General features: G+C 47.1%; 1 protein-coding gene across 1 annotated transcript in view; it reads left to right on the top strand.

Moving 5' to 3' along the window:
• Positions 1 to 14,912, top strand: part of EEA1 (early endosome antigen 1) — a 764,210-nt gene that overhangs the window by 124,441 nt on the left and 624,857 nt on the right. The window contains exon 7 of the mRNA XM_078674577.1: positions 921 to 1,037. Within this exon, the coding sequence (XP_078530703.1) occupies positions 921 to 1,037 (117 nt within the window). The remainder of the gene's footprint in view (positions 1 to 920; positions 1,038 to 14,912) is intronic.

Here is a 14,912-nt window from a genome sequence, read left to right as displayed (position 1 = left end):
CTCATTATAATCAGTGGAGGGCTGTTACTTTTTGAGCAAATGCTAGTTGTTGGAGGACTCATTGTCAGGTTGTTGAACGTGATGGGCATCTTTTCATAGCAAAATGCATTTCTTGGGCTACGTGGCGAAGTGTCTATAGGCATGCCCACGGTGTTTAAAAATGTGAAATTGATTTTGAACAAATCGTGGCTTGGATCTCAGTTAGGCATCAGCTTAATCTGTTTGAAAGGTCTCCCGGGCTTTAGTTGTAATTCTTGAGGGGTTCGAGGTAGTTAGATGTAGCAGAATGTTTGCTGTAGTGATACTGTTAGATCCAAACGTATCAGTTATGCCAGTCATGGAAACGTCCACCTTACCAGACCTGGATGTAGTCACTCCGGAGAGTACCATGAATGCTAATTTTGTTGAAGGCCTTTTGGTATCTTCTGCAAGGCAGGCTACGTCTTGCAGTTGAAAGTACAGCAGCTCTGTGCCACTAGTGAGAGCCACTCAGGTGGCGTATTATTTTGAGTGCAGAATGTGAAATGAAATTGCATTTGGTTTAACTGTGGATCTTTAATATTGTGTTGATGTACTGTTTGTCGTAGCTTCCAGGCCCTTCTTGACGGGTAAATGCTTGTGGTCCGATACATCCGTTGAAAGTAGTATCATGCTTCTGTCATGAATCTGGCATTCAAGCACACAGATAGTGTCAACAATGCATTTTTTCTATAGGACTTTGACGCCTTTGGAGTGCATACACACAATTCTTTTTTTCTGTTGTGACCGATATTGACAATTTGTGCAAAGCTGCCGAAGTGACGTTGTCATTTAACTCGGTCAAACCTCCTGTTCGAATGCATTAAAGACACCTTAGTACATTTATATTTCAAGTACGATTGTCAAATGTTATTCATATATTGGATTTTATTACTTTTCAGCAGAGTTGCAGTCTTTACAAGTGCAGTTGGAGGAGTCACACACTGAAAACTTTAATATAAAGCAGATGAAAGATTTGTTTGAGCAGAAGGCAGCTCAGCTGGCAACTGAAATTGTGGGTGAGTAATCTCTTAAGAGGAACAAGCATTGGCAAAGCTAATAGTTGGCTTCTTTTTAATGCGAGTGCAGAGCATACAATGTTTTAAACGTTATAAATGACATGCTTTATTTCTGAAGTGCTTTTCACTCTGGAAACTGTGAACATAATTTACAAAGAATAAGGGGGTGTCGGAATGTAAAGAGAAACTCTTGCCACGGCCTAATTTACAGCCATTTGCTTTCTTCAGTTGCCCAGAGGAGCAGATCATGGGCCTCCTGGGGAAGCATCATACTAAGTATACCTTTTGCCTCCGAGGACTGCAGATAGTCCTCACCCCTGTGTAATAAAAGCCTTAGTGAGCCAAAGCTTGTGGTTTCATACAATGTATTTTGAAGCTAAAGCAAAAATAACCTTTACATTTTGCTCGGCAACCATATCCTAGCAAAAATAACAGTTTCTGTGCTTATACAGGCAAGTTGGAGAGGGTGTGAAACAACACAGTGGGGCAGCAATTTTTTTAAGATGGAAGCAGCACAAGATTGAGATAGCTAGAAAGCATCCATGGACTGCTGACTGAAAAAGTAACAAGCGTTAGTCAATCTGTCTCGTCTTTGGGACCAACTTGCTTTTCCATTGACTTTTAGCAATGCTGTACAGCATCACCGATGCTGTGCAGCTTGGCTAAAGCTGAACCAAAAATGAGGCAGCATGATTCTGGGGTCACGTGATTTTGCATGCATGTGCACCACGCATGCAGACAACAAAAACAAAATGATGCACATGCTTTTTTTTCATTTACCAGTCCAAAATTAAAGCAGAATTGTATCTGTATGTATGTATGTATATGTATGTATATATATGTGTATATATATATATATATATATATATATATAACACACAACAGGTAAGCCACACGAAGAGAAGCCTCAAGAAGTTCGTAAATATTCGCATTTATTGGTTCCACAGCTTGCCAGCAGACAGTCAAAACCCTTGCAGTCTTCAGTAAAATAAATCAGCCTGACGCGTTTCAGGAACTCTGTCCTTTCATCAGAGGCATGTTCAGAAAGATTACGGAGCAGTTTGTGGGCGCGCACATTCATTAATTATTAGTACCTGCCTCAGTGGGCGTGGGGACCAGAAGGCCTAGCGGAAAACCACGCCCACTGAGGCAGGTACTAATAATTAATGAATGTGCGCGCCCACAAACTGCTCCGTAATCTTTCTGAACATGCCTCTGATGAAAGGACAGAGTTCCTGAAACGCGTCAGGCTGATTTATTTTACTGAAGACTGCAAGGGTTTTGACTGTCTGCTGGCAAGCTGTGGAACCAATAAATGCGAATATTTACGAACTTCTTGAGGCTTCTCTTCCTGTGGCTTACCTGTTGTGTGTTTAATTGAAATACGGCCGTTGCCAGGCCGTGAAGAGAAGCTCACCGCTTGGAGGCGGGTTCATGCAGGCTGTGAATCTCGGCTTGTAACATTGAAAAGAAGACAAGTACGGCGCCAATTTAGGTGGTGCTGTCTTGGGCATGATTTCACAGCTACAAAGCAGGGCAGACGGCATCCAGTGCATAGCTTCTTTCCTCTTGGATGAAAACTGTTCTAAAGTTTGAGGGATTACAAGTGCCCCACCTGGGGAAGATGGTACACGCACTACTAGTACCAGAAGGCCTAGCGGAAAACCACGCCCACTGAGGCAGGTACTAATAATTAATGAATGTGCGCGCCCACAAACTGCTCCGTAATCTTTCTGAACATGCCTCTGATGAAAGGACAGAGTTCCTGAAACGCGTCAGGCTGATTAATTTTACTGAAGACTGCAAGGGTTTTGACTGTCTGCTGGCAAGCTGTGGAACCAATAAATGCAAATATTTACGAACTTCTTGAGGCTTCACTTCGTGTGGCTTACCTGTTTTGTGTTTAATATATATATATATATATGTATGTATGTATGTATGTATGTATGTATGTATGTATATCTCCACTACACAAACTCCCCAAATGTCGGGAGCCCCCGTCCCTGCAGGGCAGCTTAAAAAACGGGAATGGAGGATCTCGTAAACTGCTTCCCGCCGACAAACACCAATGGATGGAGAAGCCACAACTCACTGACTTTCTGACATTTATTTCAAATGGGTTGGCAACATGTCAGTCCTTACGCGTTTCAACAAAATAGCCTTGTTCACAGGTGAGCAATATTGTAGTGCTAATTACTCTGTGCTTTTTACCAAGTGATCATGTGACTCGGGCAGATGAATAATATACCCAGCAAGCACCAAGATTGTTAAAATAACATCTGAACTGTGTAAAATGTTAATTATGCTGAATAGCGTTTTTTTAATCACAGTCTCGATGTCTTTCAAATAAAGTGCATGTTGCAGAAAAATAAGTCACATCATGGCAACATTCTATTCCAAATAACTTTGGCATCGATTGACGAATCTTCGTGAAATCTTCAAAACTAGTTCTATGTTGATATCAGCTTCTATGTTGAAAGTTTGGGGTGATTCGTCAAGGGGGGCTGAGAAAAAAGGGGGGTCCCAAATTTTTTCTTCTTCATGTTAATTTCCATAGGAAATTTTAGACAAGGCTACAGGTCGAACGGGTGAACGGAATTACCCCAAATATGGCCTAGAAAGCACGCTTTTGTTTATTTGGTGTAAATCTGTTCAGTAGTTTTTGAGAAATATCGAAATTTACAGAGATCAATATTTGGGAATTCTGCCAACTGATTGGCTGAGGTGTTACAAGCATGTGCTTTGCTGCTTATTGGCTGCGATTCAGAAAAGGGGGTGGTGATGAACAGAGTGTCTGAATTAAGCAGACCACTCTTACCCAGTCCAAAGATCAGGGCTTGATCCATCACCGTTTTTTAGCTCACTGCACCATCCCAGCTCAGAACCTGGCTACATGCAAATTAGTCTGTTCCTGTCCCAGTGCATGATGGGAACAGGGCAAACCAAACTACCAAGCCAATTCTTATACTGGGAAGGAAACAAGCTTCCGGGGACCGGTTTCTGGCATTTCAGCCGTCGTCGGCCCGGCTTGCTTGAATCCTGCTGGTGCAATGAGCAAGGGACTCACATCTGAGTATACCCTTCCACGCTTATGGTGGACAAAATGATTCAGAAAAGGGGGTGGTGATGAACAGAGTGTCTGAATTAAGCAGACCACTCTTACCCAGTCCAAAGATCAGGGCTTGATCCATCACCGTTTTTTAGCTCACTGCACCATCCCAGCTCAGAACCTGGCTACATGCAAATTAGTCTGTTCCTGTCCCAGTGCATGATGGGAACAGGGCAAACCAAACTACCAAGCCAATTCTTATACTGGGAAGGAAACAAGCTTCCGGGGACCGGTTTCTGGCATTTCAGCCGTCGTCGGCCCGGCTTGCTTGAATCCTGATGGTGCAATGAGCAAGGGACTCACATCTGAGTATACCCTTCCACGCTTATGGTGGACAAAATGATTCAGAAAAGGGGGTGGTGATGAACAGTGTCTGAATTAAGCTGACCACTCTTACCCAGTCCAAAGATCAGGGCTTGATCCATCACAGTTTTTTAGCTCACTGCACCATCCCAGCTCAGAACCTGGCTACATGCAAATTAGTCTGTTCCTGTCCCAGTGCATGATGGGAACAGGGCAAACCAAACTACCAAGCCAATTCTTATACTGGGAAGGAAACAAGCTTCCGGGGACCGGTTTCTGGCATTTCAGCCGTCGTCGGCCCGGCTTGCTTGTATCCTGATGGTGCAATGAGCAAGGGACTCACATCTGAGTATACCCTTCCACGCTTATGGTGGACAAAATGATTCAGAAAATGGGGTGGTGATGAACAGAGTGTCTGAATTAAGCAGACCACTCTTACCCAGTCCAAAGATCAGGGCTTGACTTATTGGCTGCGAGCGGGGCAAGCGGATGCAACTAGGAAGTGTTGGCCGCCATTTTGTGATTCCGTTGAAGCGAGTAAGGGGAAAAAAGGGTGAAAAAAGTGGGAAATAGGAAGGTAGGAGCACTGTGACCTCTGTGGGGTGTTTAGGGTGTGCTATACAGGGGGGTTGGCGGGGGGAGCGAAGTGTTCACCCCTACCGGAGTGAAAGTGGTGGGTTACGGAAATTAAGTGAAATATTGCCTAGAGTCTGTTGGTGCGAAGGTGAGCTGGTGCGGGACCCTGGGATTAAAGCGTAAGCTCAAATTGTGTGTCTTATGCTGTGAAGTCATGAGCCGAGGCTGCTGCACTACACCTGTGGAAGTAGTGTCCGCATGTGTTTATGGCTATTAGGATGAACTACTGACCCGTTCTGGCCTGAAAGTTCTGGGATACGGAAAATTTGTCTAGAGTCTCATGGTGCTAAGCTGAGCTGCGGCGGGACTTGAGGATGAAAGCTTGAGCCAAAACTGTGTGCTATGCTGTTAACCCATGTGCTCTAGGCGCTGTGCCATACCTATGCAAGTAGTGTCAGCATCTAGTTATAGCTACTCAGAGGAAGTTTTGTTTCGAACATTGTAGCTTGTGTATGGTGCTTAGGGGGTTTTCGAGAGTGAGTGCGAAGGTAAATTTGCGCGTATCAAATCAATTCGGTATTTTTGAAGTGCCAACTACTCACTCCTACGGGTCTGATGGCGCTGGACGCGTAAGCTGAGCTGCTGACGGACTCGGGGTAAAGTCGTTGAACTACTGATCCCTACCGGTCTGAAAGTGGGGGTACGGAAATTAAGTGAGGTATTGCGTAGATTGTCATGCTGTTAAATTGAGCTGCTGCTGGACTCGGGGATGAAACCATGAGCCTTAACTGTGAGTGCTGTGCTATGCTGTGAAGTCATGTGCTCTGGGCGCTGTGCCACACATGCTCAACTCGTATATGGTGCTTAGGTGGTGTTGTATAGGGAGTGCAAAGGTAAATCAATACGGTATTTGTAAAGTGCAAACTACTCACTCTTATGGGTGAGTAGAGACGGGGATCAAAGCGAGAGGTCTGTGCTGCAAAGTGAGATGGTCTGGCTGCTGCGCCACTGCTGTGTGAAGAATACATTTTGGCGATGGTCCGGGAGTTTTTGGTATCTGGCCCTAGAATAGCAGGCCTAAGTTATAAGCTATAGGGTGGCTTTAAAAAGCGGCCTTGTGTTCATTAGTTGGAGCTACATATAAGTGCGGATGCACAGCGTCAAGTTATTCAGGTAAACTCGGTTTCCCTGATCTGTGAAGTGTACTCCATCACCTCTGTATATATCAGCCATATCAAAACGTATGTTGTTGTAGATGGAGCCCATTTTGTGGTCTCTGAGGTATGCAAACACAGCTTTGTTAATTTTCAATCTGAGGACAACATTGTTTGGACCATTTCCACTTATGTCTTTGGCATATATTGGAATATACAAAGACAGTTAGAGGCAAATGTAACATCAGTTGTCCAAAGGTGTCCTTCATAAGCATTTCCAAACCTACCCCAGTCAATGTGCGTAGATAGTTTCCACCACAGTGCACAATCATGAGGTCAGGATGTTGGATATGCAAACAGGTTTTAACCAAAGGCAACAATTGGTGCCACTTCAATCCTCTCTGTCTAAACCATGTAATGTCCACAGTTTGTAAACCTAGGTCTAAGTCAATACGTCTCTGTTCTGCATACCTCTTGCACCAGAAAACATAGCTGTGTCCTTCGATCCACACTAGCATTTTGAAGGTATGGCTGGAAGGTATGGAAAGATGTATGTAGCTCATGCAGTTCCTTCGTAGAATAAGTGGTATGTTTAAAGATGAAGAACTAGTTTCTTTTAGCATACAAAATGGTAGGTGATTGGGAGATGAAAATTGTTTTTTAAAAGTAGGGTGCACATTCGTTTTGTGGAAGAGCATCTTGTGATTGGTTAAGAAAAAGCAGTTTGAATGTTGAGTACATATTATAGGATACAATTTGATCAACTCAACCACACCTGCTACTTGCATTTGGAATGCATTGTTCGAACTTAAAACCATTGTGAACTTTTAACCTGCACGTGCCGTTAAATGTTTGAGAAAATGTTGCAAAAATATCGTTAGGTTTAAAAAAAATTGATGAACTATTAACCTCCACGTGTTGTAGAATGTTTTGGAAAGTGTTGATAGAATATGTTGCATTTCTGACTTCTACGTGTACTTGAATATGAATAAAATTGTTTATATGGAAAATTAGAAAGACCGTGATAGAGAGACGTTGTGAAAGCTAAAAGAATCCAGGAACTATTCTAATTTGTTCTTTATTACCTACTGGCGGTTGCCAGTAGGTAGTTATAGAGTTAGGACCGAGTTTCCGTAGGAAGAGCATTTATTTGTTTTGCTTATAACTTTGGCGTCATTTGATGAATCTTAATGAAATTTTGAAAACTAATTATTTCTTCATATCAGCTCCTAGGTTGAAAGTTTGGGGGTGATCGTCAAGGGGGAGCCGCGATAAAAGGGGGGGCCCAAAACGTGTTTTCTCCATTTTAATTTCCATAGGAAAGTTTAGACAAGGCTACAGGGCGAACGGGTAAACTTAATTATCCCAGATTTGGCAGGGAGAAGGGTCTTGGTGTAGAAAGCATGCTTTTGTTTATTTGGTGTAAATCCGTTCATTAGTTTTTGAGAAATTGCAAAATCTACAGATATCGATATTTGGGAATTCTGCCATCTGATTGGCTGAGGCATTACGAACAGGAGCTTGCTGCTTATTGGCTGTGATGGTGTTGCATCTAGGAAGTGTTGGCCGCTATTTTGTGATTCTGTTGAAGCGAGTAAGGGGAAAAAGGGTAAAAAAAGTAGGAAAGGCGGGTAGGAGCACTGTAAGCTTTGTGGGGGAGCTGGTAGCGAAGTAGTCACTGTACCGGTCTGAAAAGTGCTCAGAGTGACATGGTGCTGATATGATATGGTGCTACACTCTGATATGAAACCGAAAGTCTAAACTGTGAGGTAATTGCTGTAAAGTGATGTGGTGTGGTATTTGTAGCATAAATGTGCAAGAAGTGTTAGTAGGCGTTTATACCATACAACTACTGACCTGTACTGTGTGTTGATAGTATACCGAAGTATTTACGCCTACCGGTGTGAAGAATTGGGGAGGAAACTGAGGTGATCTCTAAACAGCGCTCCACGCTGCAACGACCCCTCACCTCCAGCCGCCATTCTCGAGCGCGAGGCGCGCCACAGACACGCCCACTCTGTTGGCCACGCCCCCTCGACCTCTTGTGTATATATAGCGAGCGCTGAAGCGAGGCGCTTCATTAGCTATTGGACTCCTGAGGCGGAAGCCGGGAGAATGCATAACTTTGTTTTTTAAAAATTTTAAACTGTGATAACGTGTTCCTATCACTTCCCCATCCTACCTGCACTTCTTGGCTTCTCTCTAAACAGCGCTCCACGCTGCAACGACCCCTCACCTCCAGCCGCCATTCTCGAGCGCGAGGCGCGCCACAGACACGCCCACTCTGTTGGCCACGCCCCCTCGACCTCTTGTGTATATATAGCGAGCGCTGAAGCGAGGCGCTTCATTAGCTATTGGACTCCTGAGGCGGAAGCCGGGAGAATGCATAACTTTGTTTTTTAAAAATTTTAAACTGTGATAACGTGTTCCTATCACTTCCCCATCCTACCTGCACTTCTTGGCTTCTCTCTAAACAGCGCTCCACGCTGCAACGACCCCTCACCTCCAGCCGCCATTCTCGAGCGCGAGGCGCGCCACAGACACGCCCACTCTGTTGGCCACGCCCCCTCGACCTCTTGTGTATATATAGCGAGCGCTGAAGCGAGGCGCTTCATTAGCTATTGGACTCCTGAGGCGGAAGCCGGGAGAATGCATAACTTTGTTTTTTAAAAATTTTAAACTGTGATAACGTGTTCCTATCACTTCCCCATCCTACCTGCACTTCTTGGCTTCTCTCTAAACAGCGCTCCACGCTGCAACGACCCCTCACCTCCAGCCGCCATTCTCGAGCGCGAGGCGCGCCACAGACACGCCCACTCTGTTGGCCACGCCCCTTTCAACACCTCGCCTCACGACCATAAAATATGTGTCTTGGTAGGAAGCGCAGCGGACGCGACGATTGCGCGCCGAAGGCGCGCCTAAGGCTAGCCCGTCTGCGCCCGTCCGCGACCGGCCGGGACTAGGGGCTTTACACTCTGCCCCACTTATCACCTATAGCCCGGACCTACTCCGCAGCTACCAGGGCCCCTGGCCCATCACGACCAGTACCAGTTCTCGCATCTCTGCTCTCGGCATAGCCTCCCTCCTTCCCCTCCATCACCCTCCTCCTATTCTGGATACCCCGCCTACGACCTGTAGGCCTGCTCCTCTGCCAAACCCTAAAACCATCACAGCTTTCTACCTCAACACCCGTTCTGCTGTTGCCCACTCGCACGAACTCTCGGTCTTGCTGGACTTACAGGCCTCAGATCTCCTTTTCTTAACCGAGACCTGGTTCTGCGATGACTCCCTCCCTGCACTCCTATCCACCCTTCCAACCTCCTACTATGCCCTTAGGGCTGACCGCCCTTCGGGCAGAGCCGGGGGCGGCGTGGCAGTCATTGCACGTACCGATCTACCTTTTCAAATTCTTCCTCTACCTAACATTGCTACCACCGAATTCCTGGTGATTCGCACAGTATCCACTTCCCCTCTTCTTACCTGTTTCCTCACTTATCGTCCTCCTCAGTCCCCCCTACAGTTTCTCCCAGATTTTTTGGAGGTCTTGGCTACCATTGCAATTAACAATTCCTCCATCCTGCTCCTCGGCGACTTTAATTTCTGGCCTTCCGATCCTGCCGAATGTCTGTCATCTAAGGATTTTTCCGAAACCCTCCACTCCCTTAACTTTACACCCCATGTTCACTCCCCCACCCACATCAAGGGTCACCAGCTTGACCAGATCTGGTCCTTGAACTGTCCTGTGGAATCCTTATCTATCTCCCCTTGCACCTGGTCCGACCACCATTTGATTTCATTTCTCCTTCCTATCCTTCCCCCAGCTATGCCCCCCCGACCCAAAAACACCTGGGTCCGATCATGGGGCCGGGTCAATCTTGAGAATCTCTCCTCTCTCCTCGCTGGTTCTCTCCCGCCTCTTCAGGGCCTCACTACCATCTCCCAGGCTGACGCTATAGACCAGTGGCTCTCCCGCAGCTGCGACTCCGTTGCCCCGCTCAAGTGCATTACCTCTAAACGCGACAAAGACGCCAACCGGTGGTTTAACCAAGAGCTTAAAGCCACCAAACTAACAGTTCGCCGCGCAGAGCGGGCCTGGAGGAGAAACTACTGCCCCTCTTTGAAACTGGAATATATCAATATCCTTAACCAGTACAAAAAAAGCATCCTGGAGGCCAAAACAGCCTATTTCTCCTCCAAAATCTTAGCAGCGGAGAACCAGTCTAAGGAGATCTTCTCCATCGTTCACAACCTGGCATTCTCGGACAGAACTACGCTTAAACCAGCCCCGTCCAATGACCTCTGTCTTTCTCTTAATAATTATTTCATTCAGAAAATTATCACCATTAAGGCCAACATCCCCCCACCTCCCCCTTCTTTTGTGGATCCCCAATGTCCCCCTCCCAAAGGCAAACTAACTTTCTTTCCCCCTATCACCCGGGAAAACCTGACTTCATTGGTGCCTTTGATCAAATCTGGCTCCCCTCTTGACCCTTGTCCTGCCCATATCCTCCGTCACATCTTTGTCTCCTGTCCAGATCCCCCCCTTCACCTCCTCAACAGCTCCCTCGCGCAAGGCTTAGTTCCTAGCTCCTTGAAGTCTGCGGTAATTGTGCCCATCTTGAAAAAACCTGGGGCAGATCCTTCTGTCCCTGCCAATTTCCGCCCCATCTCCCTCCTGCCATTTCTAGCTAAGGTGCTCGAGCGCCACGTCACCTGCGCTCTGAGCTCCTTTGTGGAGAAACATGGAGCCCTTGCCCCCCGCCAAGCCGGTTTCCGCCCCGCACACTCCACGGAGTCCGTGGTCATGTCGGTCCTTGACACCCTCAGGGAGGGTATGGACACCAATCATCACCAGGCCCTTGTGCTCCTCGACCTCTCAGCCGCCTTTGATACGGTGGACCACAACATCTTACTTTCCCGTATCAGGGCGGCGGGGATCGAGGGGACTGCCCTGGTCTGGTTGTCCTCCTTTCTGAGCGACCGCACCCAGGCTGTCCGCCTGGGTGACTTCACTGCGGACTTCCGGAAAGTCCAGTGCGGGGTCCCTCAAGGTTCATCTCTCTCCCCCCTTTTGTTTAACCTATACATCGCCCCTCTTATCTTTTCTCTCCAACAGATGGAGGTCGCCGTATTTAACTATGCGGATGACCTCCAGCTGGTCTTTGATCTTTCCTCTCCTTCTGCTGTCCTTAACTTTCAAACTGTCATGTTTCACATCAGGGACTGGATGAGCCACAATCACCTCAAACTTAACCCGGACAAAACCGAGTTGGTATTGACGGGCGGCTCATCCAGCCCCTGGTCTCCCCTCTTCTGGCCTCCCTCTCTTGGTTCTCCTCCTGTCCCCTCCCCCTCAGTTAAAACACTAGGCATTAAGCTCAATTCCCAACTCACCCTCCACTCCCAGGTTAGCTCTGTGGTATCTTCCTCTTTCCTCTCACTGCGTACTATACGCAAGGTGTCCCGCTTCTTTACCTTTTCTGCTCTCAAACTTATTATTCTGGCCATGGTGGTGTCCCGCCTGGACTACGGGAACGCTCTGTATGCCGGTATTCCTGCATACAGCTTGCGCCGCCTACAACAGATCCAAAACCAGGCGGCCCGCCTAGCCTTCAACCTTCCCAAATTCCACCACTCTACCCCACTTCTGAAATCTCTCCACTGGCTCCCAGTGCGGGCTAGAATTCAATTCAAGCTCGCATCCATCACTTTCCTGGCCCGATTGGACCTGGCACCCGCCTTCATCTCCTCTGAGATTGTTCCCTATGTCCCCTCTAGGGAACTACGTTCTTCTTCCCAGTCCCTCCTCTCCATCCCCCGCTTCCGGAGAAAGAAGTGGGGCGGCTCCAGATTTGCCATTCTGGCACCAACCCTTTGGAATTCCCTTCCCCTTCATCTTCGTGCCATTACCCTCTATCCCCAATTCCGCAAAAGTCTTAAAACCTACCTATTCACAAAATCCTTTGAATAAATTCCCATTCCTCTCTCCCTGCTCTTAACCCTCAGCCCCCACTAGCTACAGCACCAAGAAACCGCCGGTATACGTGCGCTTTAAAAGTGCTTTTAAACTCAAACTCAAACTAAAAGGATGGGCTCTGGGCGCTGTAGTATACGTGTGCAAATAGTGTTAGTAGGCGTTTTACCATACAGGGAGTGGGAAGCGAACTACTGACCGGTACCGTGCGTTTATTCTGTACCAGAAGTGGGAAGCGAAGGTCTCGTGCCTACAGGTGTGAAGACTCTGGGATCAAACTGAGCTGATTGTTGTAATGTGATGGGCTCTGGGCGCTGTAGGATACGAGCCGCTGTAGTACAAGTGTTTTATAGTGTTGGTATGCGTTTATAGTATATAGGGAGTGTGAAGCGAACTACTCACCCCTACTGGTGCGAAGACTCAGAGATTAAACCGTGAGCCTAAATTGTGAGCTCATTGCTGTAAAGTGATGTGCTCTGGGTGCTGTAGCATACCTGTGGAAGTAGTGTTAGTTTGCGTTTATTCAATATAGGGACTGGGAAGCGAAATATTTACCCCTACTGGTCTCAAGACTCGTGGATGAAACCATGAGCTCATTGCTATAAAGTCAAGTGCTCTGTGTAGTATTCCAATGTAAGTCATAGTAGAATGTTAGTATGTAATTCTACTAGAATCTAAGTATGTAATGTTAGAATGTAGGGCTGTCATGAGGGGAACCTTCCGGAGTTTGTACACGGTGCTGGAGAAGACGGTTGCCGTGTTGTCTGCTCCTGTTGGTGGCTGTTTCTGGTGTCTTGTTTTTCTGTAATAAATCTACTTATTGGATCCACTGCTGTCTGCCTCTTCACTTCATACATTTGGCGACGAGCGGGAGAAGGTAAAAAGAAAGCTGTACTCGCCAATATTTCAAAATTACTTGCGTTGTGCTGAAAACCTGTTTTCTTTGTGAAGCTGTTTCTACTCATGCCAGGGTCATCGACTCATTGAACTATGTCATCCGACTTCTGGTAGGATTTATATTTTTTGATTTTGCGCTTCCTCTGCTTCTTCACTACATTGAAGTTGCTGTACTACACGTGTGTAAGTAGTGGAGCCGAGTCTGACTGCGGAAGTGAGGAGGATAAGAGGACTGGGAACGGAACGGACGGTGTGCAGCGTTGAAGGCAGGAGAGCCGAGCACCTGGAGGACAGAGAGGAGAACCAACGGAGAGGACGTGTTCCCGCAGGAGAAAGAGTGACGGACGTCGGAACATCGGAGGAGAGAGCAGGGAGCCGCATCGGAACATCGGAGGAGAGAGCAAGGAGCCGCATCGGAACATCGGAGGAGAGAGCAGCGAGCCGCGTCGGAGCAGCGGAAGAGAGAGCAGAGAGCCGAGCAGGGGACCCGGCGAATGAACATCCGAGTCTGAAGACCGTCTTGTACTACGCGAGTAAACCCGGTGGGCCGGCAGGAGGAGGAGAAGAAGACGCCCCGGGTCCAAGCGCCGTGGTCCAAGGGACGGGCCGCGGCCACAGGCAAGTGCCGTTGCAAGGGGCCTTCTGGTGGGGTGTTTGGGGAGGTGGGAGGTAGAGTACTTAGTTCAGGGAGGTGGGAGGCCGAGCACTCGAGTGGGATTTGGTTCTTTTTAAAGGTCCCTCACAACCCTCATCCCCCACTGACTGGTGACGGTAGCACACTTAGCTAAACAGAGAGGCAGACCAGTTAATTGACCCATATCTTGCACCCTTTTCTCTTTCCTTCTGAGGCCCAGAAACCCGGGATACCAGAGAGCCTCGAGCCCAAGGAGAAACCCCATCATCCTGATCCGCTCTGGGCAAGCAGGAAGCAGAGAACCAGTGCCCCAAGGTCCCGTGGAGTATACCAAGTTCAAAGCACTATGTTATATGTTTAAGATAAACACTGGAGAAGCACCAGCGTACCTATGCAAGTTGGTCCAAAAATACATCCCTACCCGTAATCTCAGATCAACCCATTTAGCGAAATTTGTGGTTCCGAGATTCAAACGAGCACGAATGGGCGGACGCTCCTTCGGATATCTGGCACCAACTCTATGGAATTCTATTCCACTAAAATTACGATTGGAACCAAACTTTAGAACATTTCGAAAAAATATCAAGGCATGGCTCTTCGACCAAAAAAAAAAAAAGATTCATTTTTACTCCCCCTGGTATTGATTGACTCGATCCAAGGTGCCGGGAAACCCTCTGGGTAGCTGTTGTGCCATACAAATGGAATAAATAAATAAATAAATACCCCTTCATAGTGTTGTACATAACTGACAATATCTCTTGAATAAAACAATCAAGAACATAAATACTGTGGTACCGCCTGTGGTCTGGCTGTTTACATCCCTTGGGTCCCCGGGTTCCTTACAGGTGGAAATAATTTAATGGTGGAAACGTCTGGAGGTAAATGAAGGATTATTTCAAGCTTGATAGAAAATAGGAGTTGAGTGCATCCTTCGTTCTTGAAATACGATCTACCAAATGTTCGTGGTAATCGTGGTTCAAAGAGGTGTTGGAGCGCTCGGGAATTCACAAGGTTAAATAATAATACGTTATACGAAGGTTCATATAGAAAGGAACAGAGCGCATGCTAGAAGCATAATGTGCGCGTGTAATGCAGTGGCGAAAGCCTGTGTGCATGTACACTTAGTAACGAGCTCACTACAGTGCCCTAAAAGCCAACACCACGTGTCTGTAGGGCAGCGCTGCCTGCTGGCTCAGGCCTACAGTATGGTATAGCAGGTCCTTAAAAT

The sequence above is a fragment of the Lissotriton helveticus genome, chromosome 1_1 (assembly GCF_964261635.1).
Source record: "Lissotriton helveticus chromosome 1_1, aLisHel1.1, whole genome shotgun sequence".
Lineage (NCBI taxonomy): Eukaryota > Metazoa > Chordata > Amphibia > Caudata > Salamandridae > Lissotriton > Lissotriton helveticus.
Note: the sequence above shows the minus strand (reverse complement) of the source record. Positions and strands in the feature narration are given on the sequence as shown.